The 23056-nt window shown below is 42.5% G+C and overlaps 1 protein-coding gene across 1 annotated transcript in view; it reads right to left on the bottom strand.

The window, feature by feature from the left end:
- Positions 1-1367: 1367 nt before the first annotated feature.
- The window catches only part of BCL11A (BCL11 transcription factor A), a 99543-nt gene continuing 77854 nt past the window's right edge, over positions 1368-23056 (bottom strand). Inside the window, 3 exon segments of the mRNA XM_017849101.1 lie at positions 1368-1876; positions 9905-11647; positions 17396-17497. Of these exon segments, the coding sequence (XP_017704590.1) occupies positions 1785-1876; positions 9905-11647; positions 17396-17497 (1937 nt within the window). The 3' untranslated portion in view covers positions 1368-1784.

Raw genomic sequence — 23056 nt, 5'->3', positions numbered from 1 at the left:
TCTTGGTGCACACATCTGTTGGTAGGAAGAGGCAACTCTGCATACCTTTACTAAAGGCCATCCTGGGTCTGTATGTGTAAGCCACACGTGTGTGTCTGTGAACATTTATGACTTATGTGCTAACACAGGAAAAGACACTCCCTTTGATCAGTTAAACAGAGTTTGGTGAAATTAGCTCTGAACTAGAAACCAGAAAACCTGGCTTCTCTGCCTTCTCTCTTACTGATGTGGCCTCTGGCAAGCCCTTCACCTTGGCGAGCCTTGGTCTCCACCTCCAAAAAGTGGAAGTCATGAGATCTGTCCCAGAGAGCAGGTGAAATAATGCACGAGACAGCACTGTATTAAAGTATAAGGTAGTTCACTACTGTGGAGAGTCATTATTTATTATGAATAAGCAGGAAAGAATTCAGATGCCAATTATTTAGCTATCTTTTCACTAAGCTAGGTAATCTAGCCAGAAGGTGGATGGGTAAGATTATCCCCACTTAGGTGCACGGTCTGTATGTGAATCTACAGCACACAGGTGTCTGAGCTCTATTATTGACAAACCTATTTTAATTTGCTATATTGTTTCTAATTCTCTTCCGGATCTCCAAGCAGTAAAAAATACCAAACTGAGAAAAGTTCTGTGCAAATTAACTGGGCCAGAAAGAATTTTTACCACCTGTTTGTAGATGTAACTTATTTGTGGCACTAATTTCTAAGGAATGGAGCATTACTATGATTACAATGGTCTGTTCTGATGTGAACCTCTTTCCTCCTATAATTTCACCCCTCTAAAATCTGCCCCAAATTTCCTGATGTTAAGTACTAAAGAAGTTTTATGTTTGTTTGTCTGCATTAAGATATATTTCCTGAAGGTTTGGGAACCTAAAATTAGAATATTTAATAAGCAACTACTGACATTCATCACCTTCTTTAGGATTTACCGCTCACCCAGTGACGTTATCTTTCCTAAGCTAAATTAAAAGACAAATTCAAATCCTGCATGGTAGCCACCAAAAGCATATATTTGAAAAACAGGATTCAGTGTGCCATTTTATGCATTATTTAATGGTATGCAAATTATAAGTCAGACAGTTAGGAAAAACACACTTCAGCATTAATAAACAGCAACACTACTACTACATTAATTATGATATTGCTATGATTTATTCCCAAGTTTTGCATTTTGATTCTGCTTGAAAATTTATGCCATCTGATAAGTGGTAACCTAATTCCCCTCCTACATCTCCTGCCCATTTCTCAAATCTGTTCCTCCTACCCACCCGATGGGTGTCTGTAGGAAACGGGTACAGAAATACAAAGTCATAAGCAGCCGCATTGTCTTATAAGCATTAAAAATTAAAGAACAAGCAAACACCACCTAAAGCTCCAACATTTATTGTGTCAATGTTAAGCACACTTTTTAAAAGACAACATAGAATGTATAGAAACAAGGGGTTGGGGACTCATGCGCATTTCCACAATACGGGTAATTAGGTTGGCTGGTTTCAGAAGGGCCAGGGCATCACTCATGACAGCGATGGTCCACGGGCCCTCTCTATGGGACTGATTCACTGTTCCAATGTGGGTCTGTTTTTTTGTTTTTACTTTTTATTAAAAAATATAAATAAAATGGCACTGCAGGTCCAGGCTGGAAGGACTCTGCAGGACTCTGTCTTCGCACAACGGCTTCTTGGAGGCTACTGTCAGAAAACATCACAAACTAGCAGGATGACAGACCACGCTGACGTCGACTGGGCGGCACGCGTCCACCCCGCCCCTGGGGGCTTCAAATTTTCTCAGAACTTAAGGGCTCTCGAGCTTCCATCCGAAAACTGCCACACATCTTGAGCTCTCTGGGTACTACGCCGAATGGGGGTGTGTGAAGAACCTAGAAAGAGGTTGGAGACAGAGGAGGGGGAAAAAAAAAAGTACAGGTGTGACTTGGCCCAATGATTTTCTGTTCTCTAACTAGCTTTTAAAAATTAGAACTTAAACCAACCACAGGTCGAGCCACTGGCATCTTAAGCATGATTTCAAACTCAGTCTCCCCTCCCCAAGTATCTCTGACCTCTGAGTGGTCTTCCCACGCCTCCCTCCCTTCCGTCCCCCCAAGGAGGACCCAGGTTCCCCCACCCCTGCCCAATTGTATGATAGTCCTAATAAACTCGGGACACACCTGGAAGGAAACACTTGCCCTTATGACTGAGAAAACTTATTAAGAAACAGTCCTTTGGTTGAGGAGAGCGGGAGAGGGAGGAGGGAAAGGGGACACCTTCTCAAAATAATAATAAAATTATAAAGAAACAAAAAATCAAAACTGATGTAAAAGCAGCACAACGAAAACATGAAATGTCATCAAGTTCAACGTCAAAGCAGCCAATGATTTACAAGAGGCGAACAAATCTCTGAAGAGAAAACCAGAACCCAAAAGAGTTGCTCTCAAATTGCACCAAAAACTGCCTGTAGTTTCTTTCAAACATGCAGTTTTCTTTTCTTTTTTGGAAGGGGGAAGGCAATGGTGAAGGGAAGAAGGGAGTGGTTATTTTCCTCCGGGGTTCCTCCCTTGCTGTGGACATTGACTTGAAGCAGCAGAACTGGGAGTCCGGATGTGCCGAGGAAGAGGGCTACCACTGTGGCATTCCAGGCCTCGTTGCCACGGCGACCCGAAGCAGGGGCCTGGGGCCTCCTCTCCCCTGACTTGGCGCCGCAGGAGGCCCGGGGTCTGGAGCTCAGCTGCTCTCGCGCATCCCACCCCTGAGCAGAGCAGCGGAGACCTGGGCTGAGGGGCATGCTGTGTCCAGGTGGGTTCTGGGGAATCCCATTCCCAGTCCAGCGCTAAGTCACTGTCGTCGAGGCCCCTTTAGCTGAAACCCCAATCAAACCCCTTCGTCCAACCTGCTACCAATATTCAAAGCCCTAATAGACAAAGTATATCATGGGCATATTCCACGTTCACAGCTATTTAAAAAAGCACAGCCCCCTATATGGGTTTAGGGGCTCCCGCTTTAGAGGACACTTGGGGAAATGGCTTAATTTGCCTCTTCTACCATCCCTATGAAAGATCTGATACACGTGCTCCCTTGAAATAGTTTTTGCCACTTTACAGAAAGGAAAAACAGTATTTGGATCAACCATCGAGCTGTGTTCAGCCAAGTTTAGGTTCTTAAGTACAATGACCCGTGTGAACTGGATTGGTCTCTTTCCCATTTGGAAGGGAGGAATTAATGGTATCCCATGACTGTAGATGACACTGAGAAATAGAGAGAGAGAGAGAAAGAGAGAGACAGAAACAGTCCCATCCCCCTAAAGGCTGAGTCACTGCCCACGTGCTGTATGTAGTAAATGAAACAGCGGGCTAATGGGATAAGGAGATGCCAGCAAGCAGAAGTGCACACCCGACAACCCATGTCCACAGTTCATAGCTATAGCAGCCCTAGAGTAAATACACATCATCTCAATTCCCTCTATGTGTTCCGATGTCCATTTCTCTAACAATGGGTTGTTTATTCTCAATTGGGAAAGATGCAGGGCTTTAGGAGACACCTAGGAAAATCTGCTAGATGGCTCATGCCTTTTAAAAGTTAGCAGTCTTTTAAGAAACATTTTTCCAAGCAGGTTGAGAGAACTCTGCCAATCCCATCCTCATATCGGCAAAGTTCCCACAATTTTTTTCACAGGAAGTTGTCTGAAAAAAAGAGAATGGGATGGGTACATTCCTGAACACACCAGGCCCAGGGACAATGGAGTAACAGAATCGTAATGAGGAACACACAGTTACAACACAGTCATAAGAAGTCATGTTCGTGTGTGTACGGAGGGGGAAAGAGACTTAAAACAAGAAAACACGGTATTTCCTCCCTCAGTCTCTGTGAGCAAAGGGCTACAAGCAGGAGAGGATGGGGCCTGAGGCTTCTCAACTCCTTTTCAGGAAGGCCCGAAATAATCCCAGTACTTTTCAGCAAACTGTGTCTTGAATAAACCACCTCATTTCCTTATTTCTCCAATTGGAATTATACCTAAGCCACCCCCCGCCACTTCCTTTCAAATTCTCACTTCTAGCATTATGAATATATACAATATGTACTTATTGCATATACAAAAATGGTATTTAAATAAACAGTTCTATATCTACAGAATGCCCTGGGAAAAACTCAACTACTTCATACTTCCTGCCACGGCCAGTGCAAATGAAGAACTGTGTTCACCTCACTTCTTAGTAACCTTTGTAACGTGTTGGTTCCAGCCCTTTTGTAGGTCCTAAACAAAGAAAGGATAGCAAATGGGTTCAGGAAGGAGGTAATATAGGCACTGGCAGCGTTTCTGGTGTAAAAGCTGTGAGAAATAGAATTTGCTGTATTCCTGTTTATTAAGTTGTTCTCAAATGAAGATTTAAAAGAACATTTTAAGCATCAGGAGTTCAGGTATGTAGGAAACATTCCATCAGCATGTCAAGCCTGTTACGAAAACTTACTTGAGGATTTTAAGAGATATTAATGTTCTTAGTAGTTCCTCATTTAAAAAAATAGATCATGAATTCATCTTACTGTTGGAAATTTGTATGTTATTTTATATTAACGTTTTAAATTTAAAAAAAAATTTAGAGTTCTGGATACAAAGTGTCATTTATAAGTGATATTCATGTTGGCTAGGTTCTCATGCTTTTATTGTTCATCAGCTTCAGAAATAATATTTTATCAGAGGATTTCAATAAGTCAGGAGACTGAGTAACCTGAAGAACCCGTCTCCCAATAAATTTATTTAACTTTGGGACCATGTAAATCAAACATAATCTGTGATTTATCACCAGATGGTTGCACTCCTCCCCATTCCCCATTTGATTTAAGAAATTTGAACAGACAAGTATACAATATCCACCATTAATTCTGTCTGTCAGGATGCAAAACCTAATTACGCTAAGAGCATCATATACTGAGAAATTAAAATGAATACTGTATATAAAACCTGCACAGTTGCACTCATAGCTCCTAATAAAAGAGTAATAGGGACACACAGAGGTTTTATGGACATTTAATATGGTGGAGTCGAAGTCACCACATCTAAAGCTGGCATGGCACTGGGGAATTATTTCTATCTGTCTTGAGCAGCATTTTGGGTTCAGTTTTGGAGAAACCTAATCCAAAACACATACAGTATATCTTTTCTAAGTTCAGTGACAAACATCAAGTTCTCAAGGTACCGCACGCCAACCCCACCCCAGCTCCTAGGTAATGTTCTCCAACATCCTTTCTCAGTGGATTCCTCTAGCCCCACTCTCTCCTTCCCACCCAAACTGGCTTTTCAGAAAACATTGACTTTCTCTACACTTTAGAAAGATAAAACTATTCTTGCCTCAGATAAAAGGCATGACATGAAAAGGCCACCTCACAGGCACTAGGGCATAAGAACTGAGCGACAAAAAAAATGCTACCACAAGAAGACAACAGAACGGCTTTTGTTTTGGTTTTTTACAAAAATAAGAACAATGTCATATTCGTTCATCTACACTGGGAACAGGGAGACGATATCACAGAGGTATGTGTTTAGTAAAGCAAATAGATGCTGCAACATGCAGTATTTGTAAAATTGACAACACAGATTTCTAAGGAAGGATTTTTAAAATAGACCTCACTGGCTGGTCAGAAGATAACTGAAGGGTATTCCCGCCCTTATTTGCTGTCATCCAGGAAGACCCTATCAAAACACGTAAAGTAATCTGTAGCATCTAGGGTTCCTGGGATCTCAGAACCACAAGGCAAACCACTATGCATCTCAGGAAATCAGTGGCTGATTCCAAAGATTTCACTATGTCTGACTAAACCCCTAGTGGCTGCTTTCTTTTCTTTTTTCTCTCTCTCTCTTTTTTTCTCCCTCTTTTAAAAGAAACAAAAAACAAAAAACAAAACCTGATGCCTTTGTTTCCAGATTTTTAGATTTGAAAAGTGGGGTTATTTGGTTACAAGAAAAGACTCTTACATGGAAACCAAAGAGCTGATTTAAAAAATATATATATTTTTTACATTATGTTCTAAGATAAAGCAAGGATGGGAGAATAGAAAAGAACTTTTAGACAACAAGAACAGCAAAAAATTTAAAGGAAATAAAAGTTTAAGATGCTATTACCAGCAAGTTTTTTCACTTATATTTGAATGGATTTCTGCTAAGAGATGGAGTAAGTTTTTAACATCAGACTGAAAACACCTTCCATTTCTTAAAACTATTCTAGAACTGTAAAGCCTTAAAACTATGTCCAGGGTTTGAGGTATGTCTATTTTAATATAGTAAGTACTTTATGTTCCTTTAGGGTATAATACACGCATCAGAATGCCCATAGAAATAATCCTGAAAAAGACTGACTGGCCTTCTCTTAAAACCTGTTATTTTCTTGAAAGTAATTTACAGAGTGTGTCAAATGAGGACACAAGAAGCTTACAATGTGTACTTTAATTTTTTTTATTTTTTTCAATAAAGGGACAAAATGGGTGTATGAACAGGTTAATGCAGACAACTGCCAAAAAAACACAGACAGTGGTTTTTCCAATAGAACTTAACAAAGACCAGAAACAAATACAATAAAAAGCCAGGTTGTAATGACCTTTGGTCATCTAAATAAAAAAAAAATAAAAACAAAGAAAAATAAAAGATCAAATTAAGTGCCTCTGTTTTGAACAGGGCACATAAGCAATAATAAATAGTGACTCCCATAGTAAAAGATAAAATTTCAAGTTACGACAAACAGCTTTCATTACAGGAATAGAAAAGGCCAATAACAAAATATTCTGCATTGCCATTTACAAAAAAGTATTGACTAAAGCGGGCTTTCTCTTTAATATGCTTTGGCATATGAAAATTATTTCCAATCTAAATATAAAGCAGCCATTTAGTTTTTGGCAATGAAAAAAAACTGGCCAAAACCATTGGTTTTTTTTTTTTTTTTTTCCTTTTTTTTTCTTTCTTTTCTTTTACTGCATATGAAGGTAAGATGCTGGAATGTAGGGTGATAGAAGGAAAGGGACAAAAAGCACACTACATAACAAACCAACGTTATTAGCTTGCAGTACTGCATACAGTATGGCAGCAGGAAAAAGGAACAAAAAAGGATATGTACAACCCCTATGACAGCCATCAATGTGACATTCTAGCAGGCTCCCCCAAACCGCCATTATATGGCTTCTCATCTGTAATGTCACACGTTTTTGTTTCTCTCTTTTTTTTGAAGCATACAAATAATTTGCAGTATATTATCCTGCCAAATTAAAAAAATATACTGTGGCAGCCTGTCTTTTTTTTTTTTCCACTACCGAAAAGGTACATTGATACCTTTTAAGAGAACAAGCAACAGTTAAAAATACAAGCTTCAATATAAATACTATAGTGCCTAACACTAGATGAACATTTAATTCAAATACCATTCTAGAAATACAGAAAAAAGACCATAAATGTATTTTAGCATAGGAATCAACATGAGTGTGCATTTTCCTATATTTAAGTACTATATAATCTTAAACCTTTCCCCAATGTATGTTTTTTTTTTTACAACCTGAAGAGCGGTGTGTATCCAAGGCATAGAATTTCCACTACCATTTTTAAATGGATAACAAGTCTTGTAACACCACCAAGACAATGGAACCCTAAAATGCAGTTCCCCCCTAAACATAATGAAGTGTTTTTTTAAAAAATTTTTTCTTAACATTTATATTTAAAAAAGTTTTGTACAAAAAAATCCTTGCACTGTAGAAGCGAAAGCAATCATTCATTTCTATGTTAAGTGTATTCTGTTTCCATTCACAGCGCTTGCAATGTTGCGTCCAAGTAAGTAAGCTCAATAGTCAAGTAAATGGCTGGCAAAGTTTTTTTTTTTTTTAGTTTTTTAAAAATGCTCCTCAATGAGATTGTGTTCAATTTTTTTTCAGCATTCTTGCAACTTTTCCCTTAAGTATAGACCTGTAAACTGGGAAAATTGTACAGTGCACTTAATTGTCCTATCTGAGCAGGTTTATTTTATACTCAACCTCTGTATCTCTGATTAGAGAAAAGATACAGATATCACAGGCAGAGTCAAGTGCTATTTGAACACCAACTGGGGCAGATGCTAGCTTAATAAAAAAGAAAAAATTAAAAAAAAATAAAACAAAACAATGAATCCTCTTCCATGTTAACACAAATAGCACACAGTGTATGGAAAAGAAATGAAGTACAACTTTTAGGGAGCACAGACATATATACTGCTACTCTTAAAATTCTTTCTCTTCTTTTTTTAAGAATGTCACATTTAAACGCAAGTCTTAAGAATTCATAGTTAATCATCATTGTATCAATATTAGCTTATATACCTGTTCTATTTTAAATGGCAAATAATACCACGTTGTGCTAATAAATCATATTATTTTCTTCTGTTCCCCTCTGTCAAACCTTATTGTCAGCCTCTTCCTTTCAATATGGTATCCAAGGTCTTAAAGTTTATCATTTGATTGTCCACTTGACAACCAAGTAGATCTGGATCTATTTCTTTTGGTGCCAGAATTTTTAAAGAGACATCATTAAAGCAAATATCTTCATAAAATGAACTCCTTACTAGTGTATTTAGTTGCGTTCCAGGGCTTTTGCACATTACACATTCAATTTAATCACTGTTTAAAAAAAATAAAACTTTGGGCAAAACAGCCCATTTCTTTTAAGCTCTCACCAGGAGCAAAGTAGCTTTTATACTGGTATAATCAGTTTTGTTTATAAAATTAAACTAAAGGAAAAATGATGATTAACTAGGACATAATGGGTCATATTTTTAGGTAGCCATTGTTGTGAGAAATACAATATAGAATTATATGCTAGTTCCTAAGGTTTATTACCTCACCCAATGCTGAATTAAGCTACAAGTTTATAACAAGTAGAAAGAACCATCAATGTGGTTTCAATAGATCCAAGGCACTCATATTTTAAAACCAAATGATAGAATAAACTTGTTCTGTTTTTCTGTTAGTTTGTCAATTCAAGGCCTTTTCTTCTTCCTCTCCAATTGATACATTTAACCCTTTAGAGACAGACATTTAGCTCATAGAGATTTTTTTTCCGTGCTATCTATTCTGTCTATAGAGGGTTAATCCAAAGACTGTTTTTCCTCCTCACGTTATAAAATAAAACTGTACATGATATGTATTACAGAATGTATGCAGCATGGTCTTTTCTCTCTCTCTCTTTTCTCTCAAAACGGAACTGGAAACAGCAACATGTTTGCTCAGCAACGAATTAGGGACAATTTAAAATAGCCATAACATACCATACATGCTGTCTAAGTTTAAAAAAAAACATACACAACATGTAAATTATTGCACAAGAGAAAGGCTCAAAGTTTGCGTAAAATGCAATAGTATTGCCCCATACAGATCATGCATTCAAACGGTGAGAACATAAAGGAAAAAAAAGGAAAAAGAAAAAAGAAAAAGAAAAAGAAAAAAAACAGGTGTGCTGGTGACAAGCACTCTCATATTCTTAGCTTCATTACTTGTTTGTTTGTTTGTTTGTTTAAATCACATGGGACTAGAAAAAAATCCTACAGGGAGTGGGGCTGGAGGGCGATGGGGAAGGGGAGTGGTGAAAAAGAGGGTGTCAGGTGGGAGTGAGGGAGGGGTATTAATATACCTCTATTCAGTTTTTATATCATTATTCAACACTCGATCACTGTGCCATTTTTTCATGTGTTTCTCCAGGGTACTGTACACGCTAAAAGGCATCTTACAAATTTCACATTTGTAAACGTCCTTCCCCACCTGGCCATGCGTTTTCATGTGCCTGGTGAGCTTGCTACTCTGGGCACAGGCATAGTTGCACAGCTCGCATTTATAAGGCCTTTCGCCCGTGTGGCTTCTCCTGTGGACAGTGAGATTGCTACAGTTCTTGAAGACTTTCCCACAGTACTCACAAGTGTCGCTGCGTCTGCCCTCTTTTGAGCTGGGCCTGCCCGGGCCCGGACCACTAATATGGGGCGTGCTCCCTCCACTTCCCGTGCCGCTGCGCCCCGAGATCCCTCCGTCCAGCTCCCCGGGCGGTGTGGAGAAGCGCAAGCTCCCGTTCTCCGAGGAGTGCTCCGACGAGGAGGCAAAAGGCGATTGTCTGGAGTCTCCGAAGCTAAGGAAGGGATCTTTGAGCTGCCTGGAGGCCGCGTAGCCGGCGAGCCACTGCGAGTACACGTTCTCCGTGTTGGGCATCGCTGCCGGGGGCAGGTCGAACTCCTTCTCGAGCTTGATGCGCTTAGAGAAGGGGCTCAGCGAGCTGGGGCTGCCCAGCAGCAGCTTTTTGGACAGGCCCCCCGAGGCCGACTCGCCCGGGGAGCAGCCACGGCCGTTAACAGTGCCATCGTCTATGCGGTCCGACTCGCCGGCCACCGAGTCTTCGTCGCAAGTGTCCCTGTGGCCCTCGGCCTCGGCCAGGTGGCCGCGCTTATGCTTCTCGCCCAGGACCTGGTGGAAGGCCTCGCTGAAGTGCTGCATGGAGCTGAGCACCATGCCCTGCATGACGTCGGGCAGGGCGCGGCTCTCGTCGCCCACGCCCACCACCGCGCCCCGCGAGCTGTTCTCGTGGTGGCGCGCCGCCTCCAGGCTCAGCCCGAAGCCGTAGTCCACCCTCTCGCTCTCCGTCAGCTCCTCCTCCTCCTCTTCCTCCTCTTCTTCCTCTTCCTCGTCGTCCTCCTCTTCCTCCTCATCCCCGTTCTCCGGGATCAGGTTGGGGTCGTTCTCGCTCTTGAACTTGGCCACCACGGACTTGAGCGCGCTGCTGGCGCTGCCCACCAGGTCGCTGGTGCCGGGTTCCGGGGAGCTGGCGGTAGAGAGACCGTCGTCGGACTTGACTGTCATGGGGGACGATTTGTGCATGTGCGTCTTCATGTGACGCTTCAGCTTGCTGGCCTGGGTGCACGCGTGGTCGCACAGGTTGCACTTGTAGGGCTTCTCACCCGTGTGGCTGCGCCGGTGCACCACCAGGTTGCTCTGAAATTTGAACGTCTTGCCGCAGAACTCGCATGACTTGGACTTGACCGGGGGCTGGGAGGGAGGAGGGGCGGATTGCAGAGGAGGGAGGGGGGGCGTCGCCAGGAAGGGCGGCTTGCTACCTGGCTGGAATGGTTGCAGTAACCTTTGCATAGGGCTGGGCCGGCCTGGGGACAGCGGTGGGCTAGACGTGTTCCCTGCCAGCTCTCTAAGTCTCCTAGAGAAATCCATGGCGGGAGGCTCCATAGCCATTGGATTCAACCGCAGCACCCTGTCAAAGGCACTCGGGTGATGGGTGGCCAGGGCCATCTCTTCTGCCCCCAGGCGCTCTATGCGGTGGGGGTCCAAGTGATGTCTCGGTGGTGGACTAAACAGGGGGGGAGTGGGTGGAAAGCGCCCTTCTGCCAGGCCGGAAGCCTCTCTCGATACTGATCCTGGTATTCTTAGCAGGTTAAAGGGGTTATTGTCTGCAATATGAATCCCATGGAGAGGTGGCTGGGAAGGACATTCTGCACCTAGTCCTGAAGGGATACCAACCCGCGGGGTCAGGGGACTTCCGTGTTCGCTTTCTAAGTAGATTCTTAATCCATGAGTGTTCTGTGCGTGTTGCAAGAGAAACCATGCACTGGTGAATGGCTGTTTGCAAGTTGTACATGTGTAGCTGCTGGGCTCATCTTTACCTGCAAAATAATACAACACCAACATCAATGTTTAATCACTGAGGCAGGCATCAGCAATTGCTTATTTATGTTCCACCTCCAGCCTTCCCTACCGCCACCCCTCAACCCCAAGGCCTAAACCCTCACTGACCTACCCCTGTGCCTCGCACGTCTGAGCATGGGTACCCAGTAAATATTGGTCCAATCAGTCTTCCTGCCATTAAACTCAGTTCTAGGAATTTGATATCCAATCCCCAGAGCAGAAAAATCGTGGCCAGTTCTGGCTTGAGGATGAAGGTCCCTACATTCTAGGCACCTCAACAAATGTCTTCTAAACTTTCCAGTCCCATCAGCTGTAGTTTGGGGCAAGCCATCTCATCTCCATGTGCCTCTGTTTCCTCTTCGTTAAGTGAGAAACTTGGACAAGGTAACCCAAGGAAACTTTTTGGCTTCCTAAATCCCAGCTTTCTATTCCCCCCTGGGTGGCAGGTGAACTTTCTAAATAGGCAAACATTTCATAGAGATTCAAAAAAGGGGGAGAAGGTCAACTCACTACAATGTTATATGGCCCTAGAGATGCTTTCAGTCTTAGTCTGAAACACGCTAATTGTTGATATTGTTAAAATGAGAGGGTACTCATAAAATACTTCCATGGAAAAAAGACTAGCAACATTCTCATATCCCAGACTGTGGGAGGATCAGTGAGTCCCAATTTTGGTTCCACAACACCCCATGGGGACGCCCATTTTTATCTCAAAGAATGTTTAAAACTCTGAAAGAAAAACTTCATTCAGATTTAATGGATAGGCTGTATCCAATCTTTAGGAGTTGTCCCCCAGTCAGATAAATGCAAGTCTGGAAAAGTTAGGAGGAGTGGCTGGTGCCGACTTAAGCAGACACAGCATCCTAGTTTAAGGAACAGTTAAAGCAGCCAGCACCATGACAGGCAGCAGGCTGAGAAATGCTACACTATCCTCCTCCTCATTATTTTGAGAGGCTAACAACGTGAACCAAATTATACAACATCCTGCGCCCTCGGCTGAGACTCAGCTCCAGTTGAGAAAGAAACAGAAAGATACAGTTCAGCTAGTCAACTCTGGCCAGTAGCCAAGCCGTCTGGAGAGGGGCCCTGCTTAAGTCACATTATTTCCCTTGCTGAAAAGAAACCAAGAGTGGTAAATGCCACTTTGGCAAAGAAGGGCCAGCTCGACTTCACAAAATCTTTCATTTGGGGAGATGGCTAAATTAAATATATATGGGGAGATAGCTAAATTAAATATATATATATGGAATAACTAACCAACAGTTTACTAGTCAACTACAACATTAAAAAGGGCAGAAGTAATGGTAGCCAAAGGACAAGGATGAGAAAAACAGAAAACTTCCCAGGGATTCTGAAAAAAACCTTAAAATACAACTGAGTAATAACAAACTTTTCTCCTTTTACAAGAAAGGCTACAAGAGTTCCTTAAGGCCACAGCTAGTATTTGTCAGTCAACTTTCTAAGAAGGGAAAAAAAATAAAAATCTACCAGGGAGGTTAATAGTGAGAATGAGGAATTAATCAATTATATGATGCCTCCATTTAGCAAGTCAGAAAGAAAAGCCGGCAGGGTCTTCTCAGAAGCCCCCAAACACTGGTATTCCAAAACAAGCCAGCCTTGCTCAAGCACTTGTCTAAATAATGGACTCCTGCCCTGACCTTGTAATTTACTTTACAATGCATTTATAATCCCACTCAATATATCCCACTCCTGGGTAAATCTCTTAAACAAGATTAGATGGTAAGATACCAAAATTAGATTTCAAACATTTGTCTAATGTGGAAGGGGGAAAAAAAGGCAGAAAGATTTTCAAAGAAAACGCTGACATTAGTATCACATTATCTGCCTATTTTTGTTTGCCTCCTCTCTTCAAAGGGAAATAAAAAGCTTCATTGAGAGCATTTTCATAAATTTTTTGTTGTTGTTGAACAATGACTTGGGTCCCAAATAGGCTGGAAAAAAACTATCTGGTTCCAACTACATGATCCTCTGTGGCTTCCTCCTTGTCCTCCCTAGGTCTCTGCATGACTATCATACCCATTTAGCCTGACAATGTGAGTTGGGCAAGTAAAAAGATTTGTCTGATAATGCAAGTCCTTAACACGTTCATCACTCCAAATGCCTTAAAATTATATTTTACCTTATAAAAAAATCGATAGAAATCCAGGACTGGACTCATAATTAGTGGTGCTGGTTTCACATGTGCCATGAATGTAGTCATTGATAAATGCCAAAATCTGTGGCATACAGCACTACATCAAGGATCTCATTTGTATCCTTTCAAAGAGGCTTAAATGAGAAAAGTCCATTTTATTTTGCTGCCCTGAGCGTCCTAAACTTTTTTTCAGAGCTAGTTATGTGATCATGCTACAGTATGTTAACACTGTGATGTTATCCTCCCTCTCTCTCATACATCAGGTCAGAGAAAATGGCATTTTATCTTATAATGAGCATACAACATACAGTTTTCACTATCGCATTTTAGTATTCCCATCAACTAGATATTCTAGATCATGAGGGCAGCTAGTGTAATCATAATGTCAATGAGAAGGGCTGTTACGATTGAGACTAAAGATTACATGGAGAGAGCTGCTTTGAAACTGGTAATTATTACCAGTCCACTAATAGCAAATGATGCATTACAATTTCACCATATAATCTGTATTTCACTCAGCTTGTGCCGGTGTACCATATTATATTACAATGCTCACAGATTCTAAATTCCTAAACTGCAGTCATCAATAAATGTGTTACTTGCCATAATTTGTGAAATTACTTTGTTCATAACATCTTTGATGATTTAGAAAGACCAGAATTGATTTCCTGTATGGCAAAATTGGGGCTACATTGACTTATTGATGTGTAAAATATAATAATATTCTTCATTTACTCTGATGAAAATCAACTTCTCAATTTGAAAGCCTCATTGGGCATTTACAGGGATTGTTTTGATTTAGAGCAATAAACTGACACCTGGCCCCTAAGCATAGGAACTTGAGGCATCACAAGGGTTAAAATCAGCTATTAGCCCACCTACTGACTTTTATCTTATTTCATTTTACTTTATGGGAAGGAATGACCCCCATTTCTAGTATGTCACCAACGTGAAAAAGTCATGTGATCTAAGGCTCAAGATTCAGAAGAACAAGGAGGCCTGAGATGGGAGCCCTAGCTCTATTATTCACCAGCTTGTAACTCTGGGATAGTCATTTGATTTCTCTGAGTCTTAGAATTCCTATCTGTAAAATGAGCATAAAAACAGTACCTGTAAAGAATTGTTGGGAGGTTCAAATGACAGAAGTATATAAAAGCCCTCTGTAAACTATCAGGTCCAACATGAATGTGAGTTTTCATTACTACCAGGGGTGATTAATTACTGAGGGTAATGACTAACCACATTACACACCCCGAACGGCTTCCAGAGAAGGTCCCAGTCCAGGCCTTAACCCAGGCCAAAAGGAGACTGTAGTGAAAGAGCAGGGGTGACTGGCACACAGCAGGGCGGCCGAAGGGAAGTGCTATGAGCTCTAGAAGCCGGGGGCAGCAGGTTAATGCTGCCAAGTGGAATGGGCATCAGGTTTGTTCTAGAGCTTTCTGGACCCCCACAACCCATTTCCACATACCTTGTTCTGGTCACTCCTAAACTGGTCCTGCCGGCAGAGGCACCAGTAAACTACGTACCCTCCCTTTGTGGGAAGGTGGGAGGGGACAGGGGTTCCCCATCAAGCTCAGACTTTCCTACCAGTCAAATCAAACTCCCGGCCCTCAGGAAGACCAGGCTGAAGACAGAGACCTATGTTTCCCTGGCCAGCAGCCCTTGGCCTCTCAACTCCACCCTCCTCTCAACTGCTCAACTGCCTTCTCTCCCTTCCCTCCAAAAGTGGCTCCGTTCCCACAGCCCCATGCAGGCCCCAGACGCCCCCAGCAACAGGAGAGCTCTCCCCACCCAGCCAGCATGCAGGGACTAGAAACCGTGAGTCCAACCCCCTAAACCCTCTGCAATCTGTGACCTAACCCAGGCTTAGGCCCAGCTTGGGGGAGGGGGGCAGATGAGGTGCTTTTAACCCCTGAACCACCCAGCCCTCAGGACCTGAGGGCTTATGAAATTCACACAATAACTCTTTGTTACCTAGGATTACCTAGGAGTTAACAAAAATAAACAACTGGCTTTGAATCTGGTCTCAGGGTGCATGCCCTGCTCTTCAGATACCATTTACAAGATGGATAAGTGTCGTTTCCCTCCCATCTAAAAACAGTCCCCCTTAGAGCCTTAACTCTGGTATCTTGCTCTTTGTTATTCTCTTTCCATGACCCTTTTCCTTTTCTTTTTTTTTCTTTCCACAGCAGGTTATTTTTCATTTACTTTCAAATAAAAATTAGAGGTCACACTTCTTTTCTTCTTGAACCTGCTTTTTCGTGTTTAGGGCGGAATCACTGCCCACCCCCCAACCTTTTAGCCATGCATGATTCATCCCATGTCTTCCTACTCAGAGAAGCAAACCGTATTATTTTCTAAAACAATATCTTTCAGAAAACATTTGTATAAATGGACAAATTTAAGTTTCATAAAATGGTCCCTACTATAAAAGCTCGCTTGAACAAGTAAATGGTGGTGGTGGTGATGGTGGTGGTAGTGGTGGTGATGGTGGTGGTAGTGGTGGTGATGGTGGTGGTAGTGGTGGTGGTGGCAGTGGTGGTGATGGTGGTGGGGGTGGGGGTGGTGGTGGTGATGGTACTGGTGGTGATGATGGTGGTGGTGATGGTGATGGTGGTGGTGGTGATGGTGGTGGTAGTGGTGGTGGTGGTGATAGTAGAACCTTCACATTTTAACTACAATGATGTGCATTTTCCTCTAAAACTAGGAGAAAAGTAAGTCAAAATTATGTGTGATCACGTATATATAAAATATACTATGTACAAATACACATGTAAATACATGAGGAATATGTATTAGAATAACTCTGGAATAACCCTAAACTGACTGCTTTTGATTCTGGCCTTGGCTAAAGATGTGTGCGTTGGCCAGGCGCGGTGGCTCAAGCCTGTAATCCCAGCACTTTGGGAGGCCGAGACGGGCGGATCACGAGGTCAGGAGATCGAGACCATCCTGGCGAACACGGTGAAACCTCGTCTCTACTAAAAGAATACAAAAAACTAGCCGGGCGAGGTAGCGGGCGCCTGTAGTCCCAGCTAGCTACTCGGGAGGCTGAGGCAGGAGAATGGCGTGAACCCGGGAGGCGGAGCTTGCAGTGAGCTGAGATCCGGCCACTGCACTCCAGCCTGGGCGGCAGAGCGAGACTCCGTCTCAAACAAAAAAAAAAAAAAAAAGAAAAGAAAAGAAAAGAAAAAAAAGATGTGTGCGTTGGACTACACCTGAAGTCCTAAATGAGGCCACAGGAGTGAATGTCCAGTAATAAAATGGGCTCCAAAGGCACAGGCATATTCAATCACTAGCCATGGAGCCAGACAAGACCCTGGGGAGAAGACCCACAGGGGTGAGCTACTTTCAGCTCCCAGCCTCCAGTGAGGAAAGAAAAAGGGGAGGCAAGAAGTCCCTCTGGGGCTGAGTGGAGTGGGGAGTGTCTGCCAAGTGAGTAATGGAATAATACATATGACAATCTATTTTGGAAGTAACTCCGTTCAGTACTTAAAAAGTAAGGGCAATTTCCAGAAACTGTCATCTCTATACACATGGACATTTGTAGAAGAAATAAGGCTCAACTTACAAATACCCTGCGGGGCATATTCTGCACTCATCCCAGGCGTGGGGATTAGAGCTCCATGTGCAGAACGAGGGGAGGAGAGGCCCCTCCAGTGCAGAAGTTTATCTGTGAAAGAAACCCAAAATCAAGCACTACAGCTACAAACAACGTGCATCGTACACCACAGGATATCACATTTCAATTCCATTAAAACAGATTAACATCATTACAACAGCCTTGCAGATAGTTAACAGGCCCAAGGCCTGAAACAAAAGAAGAGTGGAGAGTTATTTCCCACAGTTTCTGTTTTGTTTTCAATTTCGGTCTTTTTGACAAAAGGGAAAGGGTTTGTTTTAGGAATGGGGAGAGGTGATCTTTAGTTCATTTGCTTGTTTATTTGTTGTTTGATTATTGTCTTGTGGAAAGAGATGTGTAAACAGCAAGGGGAAAACTGGTAATATTGTGGGTAGCCTGGAAACATGGGGGGGGGGCGTTATCTGCAAGGCTGGTTTACATGCATACATTAACTTTATAGACAAACCCAAGCAAAAAACAAAATGCTGATAGGAAATGAGTAGATTTGTGAACCGTTTTTTACGGGACAGAGTCCCATTCTGCTTTCTCTGTCCCTCTGCCCCCCTCTTCCCATGCTATATTTATGATAGAGCCTTCAGTGACAGGGGAACCTTGGGCATTTCTGGACTGACCTGGGCCATACTCGAGAGTCCTGTCAATGGGAAACCCTATACAGATGTGGCTTCTCACAATACAAAGCAATGGAGGATAAAGATTAGACTTCTGGGTCCAAATAACTTTGGCCATTACATGACAAGGAAAGAACCAGCATTCCAATAATACCAGCACCCAGAAACCCTGACCCACCTTCACCATTTTATTGTACTTTGTTGCACTCTGGTGAAGACAAGTGACTTTTCACACTAATATAATGAATCTGATAGTCAACGAAACATTTCTAGCACTGAGATTTTTTTGAGAAGAGGAAAATTTGGTTTGTGCAGTCTGGGGATTTTATGGTGTATGTGGTAAGTGCCTAGCTTTTCCAAGTCCTCCTCTAGCTAACTAACCATATAGTTGTCCATCTTGAGACAGACTGGAGGATAGATGGTGCAGGAAACGCTCTGTGTGTTCTAGAGGTTTGGAGTTCGTGATGATTGGGGAGGGCAGGAGAGAAGAAAAACAGACTTTGATGGTGAATAAACAGTATGTTTTCCATTAGCTTAATATTAAGAGCACTTAGAAGTGTTGTTGTTGTACTCTAGGATAGCAGGTCTCAAGTGTAAAATACATCCTGTTCTCCTTATATAGAGCACACTGCCAAGCACAGCCAAGGCAGTTGGGATAAGATTTCCTTTCGCGAGGAGCCTGGTGGGTAACAATGGTGTGCTGCTGAGAAGGCTCTTACACAGACAGCATAGGTCTGCTGTTACCAGGCCTGCAGAGGGAGGCCCTGGTGGAAGCACCACCTAGCCTGAGACTGTCTACAGAGACATTTCATCCTCTCTGACCTAAAACAAAATAAACAACCGCAAAGTGAACCAACACAAGCAGGAAGACCGGACTTAACAAACAAGTATGTCTACATTTGACTGTTTATGTCAACTGAATTGCGAGTGTGGTGTAAAATTACTACAGATTTTGTCATGGCATTTTCAATGAGAAATCTGAGAATCCATTTTGCACTTGTTTTGCCTCAGCCGTTCACTAAGTTTGCTGCCAAAACAGACATCCTTTTCTTAGGAAACACACGCAACCCGGGTATCTCTGTGATCCCAGCATAAAAGCAACAGGTACTTGGATCCTTGTATGGGGAGCATCTAATTTCAAATTCTCTGCCACTTACTCTGGGAAGAGACCCTGAAGTGCTTCAGCAGGCCTCCAGCAAGAAATGGGAGAACTGCTGACCTAATCCATGCTTAACCCCTCGCATGAATTTCTGGTTGGCAAACTCGTCTACAAACCCATTAGCCCTAAACAAGCTGACTGCAGGACCAGATCTCTATAGTGTCAAGCCATGTGGCAAAGTGAGGTCTCATCTGAGTATCTGGCAGCATCATTTATTTTTGTTTTTGTTTTCTAAGTTGTAGAAAACCTTAGCTATCATCAAGTCTGTCCCTTCATTTTACAGATGGGGAAACTAAGGCCATGAGAAATTAAGCGACTTGCCCATGGCTACACTAATGGTTAACCACAATGTGAAGATTAGAATTCATCTCCTGACTCCTGATCCAGTGATCATTCCTGGGAATCTGTCTCTTCCCCTCTGCTCTTACTGCCGTGGTCTTCACTATCCAATAAGAAGGTCCTGTTTCTGCTGATCCATTAGGCAGTACTTAACAGTCCTGGGGAGGGTCCAGCCCAGCAGTGTTACATGGGGCTTTCAAAAGGTGCCAACGAACTGACTTGGTCTCACAGCTGGAAAACAAGGCCTGCTCTGCTGCCGGGGCCTCCTGGCCTCACCTTTGCTGTGTTCACCCTCTACCTCTGCTTCCCCTGCAGAATTAGACAGCTGAAACCATTTCTATCAGCCTAAGAAGCTATTTACTTTAGAAAAAAGCACACTGTCTTTGTGAGACTAACCCTTGCATTTATCTTCCTCCAGGAAGAGGGTCAAAGCAAAGCCAATTGAGGACCCCAGCTGATTCTGCTGCTTCTTCCACTGAACACATCCATAATATTCTCTTTGGTAAGCAGAATCGACATTCCCACATGAACTGGAAATGCTAAATTGTTAATAGCCTCCCTAGGGCTTAACTTCTTGCTATGATGCCTTCAATTATTTCATCACAGCTTAGACAAAGTAAAGTATCACAATTAATGCTTCTGAGCGTCAAACTCAAGGAGCAGCTCTGCCTTCCCAGGCCAGGGGGCGGGGTGGGGGAAGAGCTGCCCCTGGTTGAGGGCCTCTTCTTTTCCCACCTTCACTTTCATTCTCCCCAGCCAGAGATGGGCTCTGGTTGCTGGCCAGGAAGTGGGTGATCTAGTTATGTCCTCTTTATTTCTTTGTTGGTGCTCTTAGGCAAGTGATTCTCACAGTGCAGACCCAAGCCCACCCCCGATCAGCATCACCTGGGAGTTTGTTGGAAATGCAAATTCTTGGGCACCACCTCAGACTTACTGAATCAGAAACTGAGGGCAGGGAAGCAGCAGTCTATGATGAATAAATTCTCCAGGTGATTCTGATGCACACTCAAGTTGAATCAGCACTGCTGTCTTAGGGGAAGGGAAGTATGAATGCTGGAAGCTTTGAGATTCCCTGGGCAGAGACCCATGGGCCATGAGGCTGTTATCCCTCCTGTCCAGGACCCCACCCCCTTTAGGACTGGAACAGTCAAAATCAAATTAAGCTTAGGGAATCCCTAAGGGTCCCTCCATTAGGAAATTCAGGTTCCACCCTCCGTCTGTCATTGATAAAGACAGAGAACAGGTCCAGGCTCTCCATCACTTTGAGGGCCTTCTTAGCATGAGACTACACCCAAACCAGCTTGTGCCAGACAGATTGTGTCCTCACTGCTTCCATAAAAGTCGACATGTCAGAGAACACAGCTGTAGCAACAGCACGGACAGAGCAGGAACTGGACTCTTGTTTCCCTTTCTGGTCTCTCAGATGGGACACATTTCCCTTTTCTGTCTCAGTTTTTTCAAATGTCTTACACTTTTCTGGTGGAAGGTGTTTCAACCTGTTCTATTTCATAAAGGTCTCTCTAGACCCAGCATTTCCACTTGGGGCCTCAGAAATGCCTTACACATTATTAGGTTGCAAAGTTTCCTTATGGCTGAATTAAAAAATAACGACTCTTATTTTTCAGGTCTCATTAAAAAATATGCAACAAACTGGGAATGGCTTTGATTTAATGTTATACATTTGGTCACTTTACATTTCTACATATATTGGATACCAACTTTTGACCCAGAGCTCTAAGCCCAGTGGGATGCTCCTGGAATTTAAGGTCATTAAATCAAGTTTTTTGGTTTCCTCAAGAACGTCTCAAAGATTCCTTGACTATTAACATGCTATTTGTTTCTGAAACTAATCACTGGGTGTGTAATTCAGCCACATTACTGTCTACTAATCAATAGGTAACACTGAAGATGTCCAAATGTCCCAAAACAGCTAAGCAAAAAAGCATCATTCCAACACATTTAATGACTGCTTTGGGAGCCCAACTTTAACAGGTACTAAAACCACAGGACTCTCCACAGGAGTATATAGATGTGTGCTATTCACTAAAAAGTATGTGTGTGTGTGTGCAAGTGTGTGTATATGTGTGTGAGTATGTGCATGCATAAGTCTGTATGTGTGTGCATGCACGTGCAAGTATGTTTGAGCGTATGTGTGCATGTGTGAGCGTGTGCATGTGTATATGAGTGCATGTGTGCATATGTGTATGAGCGTGTGCATGCATGCTCATGTGCATGTGTGTATATACATGTGAGCGTGTGCATGCGTGTGAGCGTGTGCATGCGCGTGTGAGCGTGTGCATGTGCGTGCATTCACATGTGCATGAGCGTGTCCATGCATATGTGTATATGTGTGTGCCTGCGTGTCTGTGTACGTGTGTGAATGTGTATATATTTCCTAAACATATGTTTTTAGATAATTTCCCTGTTTGTTTTTTTCAGTAAGACAGGCACAAAAGCAGTAGAGCTGTCCCACATGGCGTGGGCTATCTCATGACGCTGTGACCGTCCTTTCTTTCACCCTGGGTCTTCAAAAAGAGAATGGATGACACTGTGTTGAGGAGGGGTCTCTATATTGGTGACAGGCCAAAATACAGGACTCCCTACAGTCCTTTCCCGGTTCTTAAAACTCAAGTCCCTCAGCCCTTCCATGTAGCCACCTTCTAGACTACACTTAAAATGCATCCTGAACATTTGTAAAGCACCCTGAAGGAACCTATTCCAGTTCTGAATCCGATTACTAGGTTCAAGTCACACAAATAACAACAGTGCAGCTAGTCTGAGCTAGAGGCTTCTTTATCTAACTGCAAAGTAAATGTCCTTTCTATTCAGCCGCATCTAGCTCTTGACCCTATGTTTACCATAGATACCAGTTCTTCTTGCTTAGATTCTCTGACTTATCAGAGTATTAGAGAGCAAACATTAGCTATGCCTGTCTTGAGTTGTGTCAATCTGTAATGAAAATGTGCCAGCTTTATCATCACTCACAGACTTCTTAATTAACCTTCTGATATTGTCAAAATCGCATTCTCTTTTGTTCTAGAAATGAGCATTTACATGAGCATTTTTTTTCCTTCATTGCTTTTTTACTGGCTAAGGTTTTACCAAATCCTGATGTTCTTTAAAAAGTGTATTCTGCAAATAATTACAGACACTACAATACAGAATTTCTTCTAGAAACTCGCTCATGGTCCTTAGATTCCTTGATACTTCACCAGTGACTTTAAATAATATCAATCACTCATTTTAAAGCTCTTTTTTGATCAATGCTATCCTCTCAGAGCCTTGATTATTCAAACAACGGGTTACTAACTTCACCTTTTAAGAGTTCTCATCCTAGGCTTTTTCTCAATAAAGGGAAGAAGTAGAGATGACATTTTGCATGACCCTTTATCTATAAAATGCCAGGCACCAATCTGTCAGGCCTAAACAAAATTTTCTGCAAGCTGTGTCTTTAACATAAGCAAGCATACAATTCCAAAAAAA

The sequence above is a fragment of the Rhinopithecus bieti genome, unplaced genomic scaffold (genome assembly GCF_001698545.2).
Source record: "Rhinopithecus bieti isolate Rb0 unplaced genomic scaffold, ASM169854v2 scaffold_30775, whole genome shotgun sequence".
Classification (NCBI taxonomy): domain Eukaryota; kingdom Metazoa; phylum Chordata; class Mammalia; order Primates; family Cercopithecidae; genus Rhinopithecus; species Rhinopithecus bieti.
Note: the sequence above shows the minus strand (reverse complement) of the source record. Positions and strands in the feature narration are given on the sequence as shown.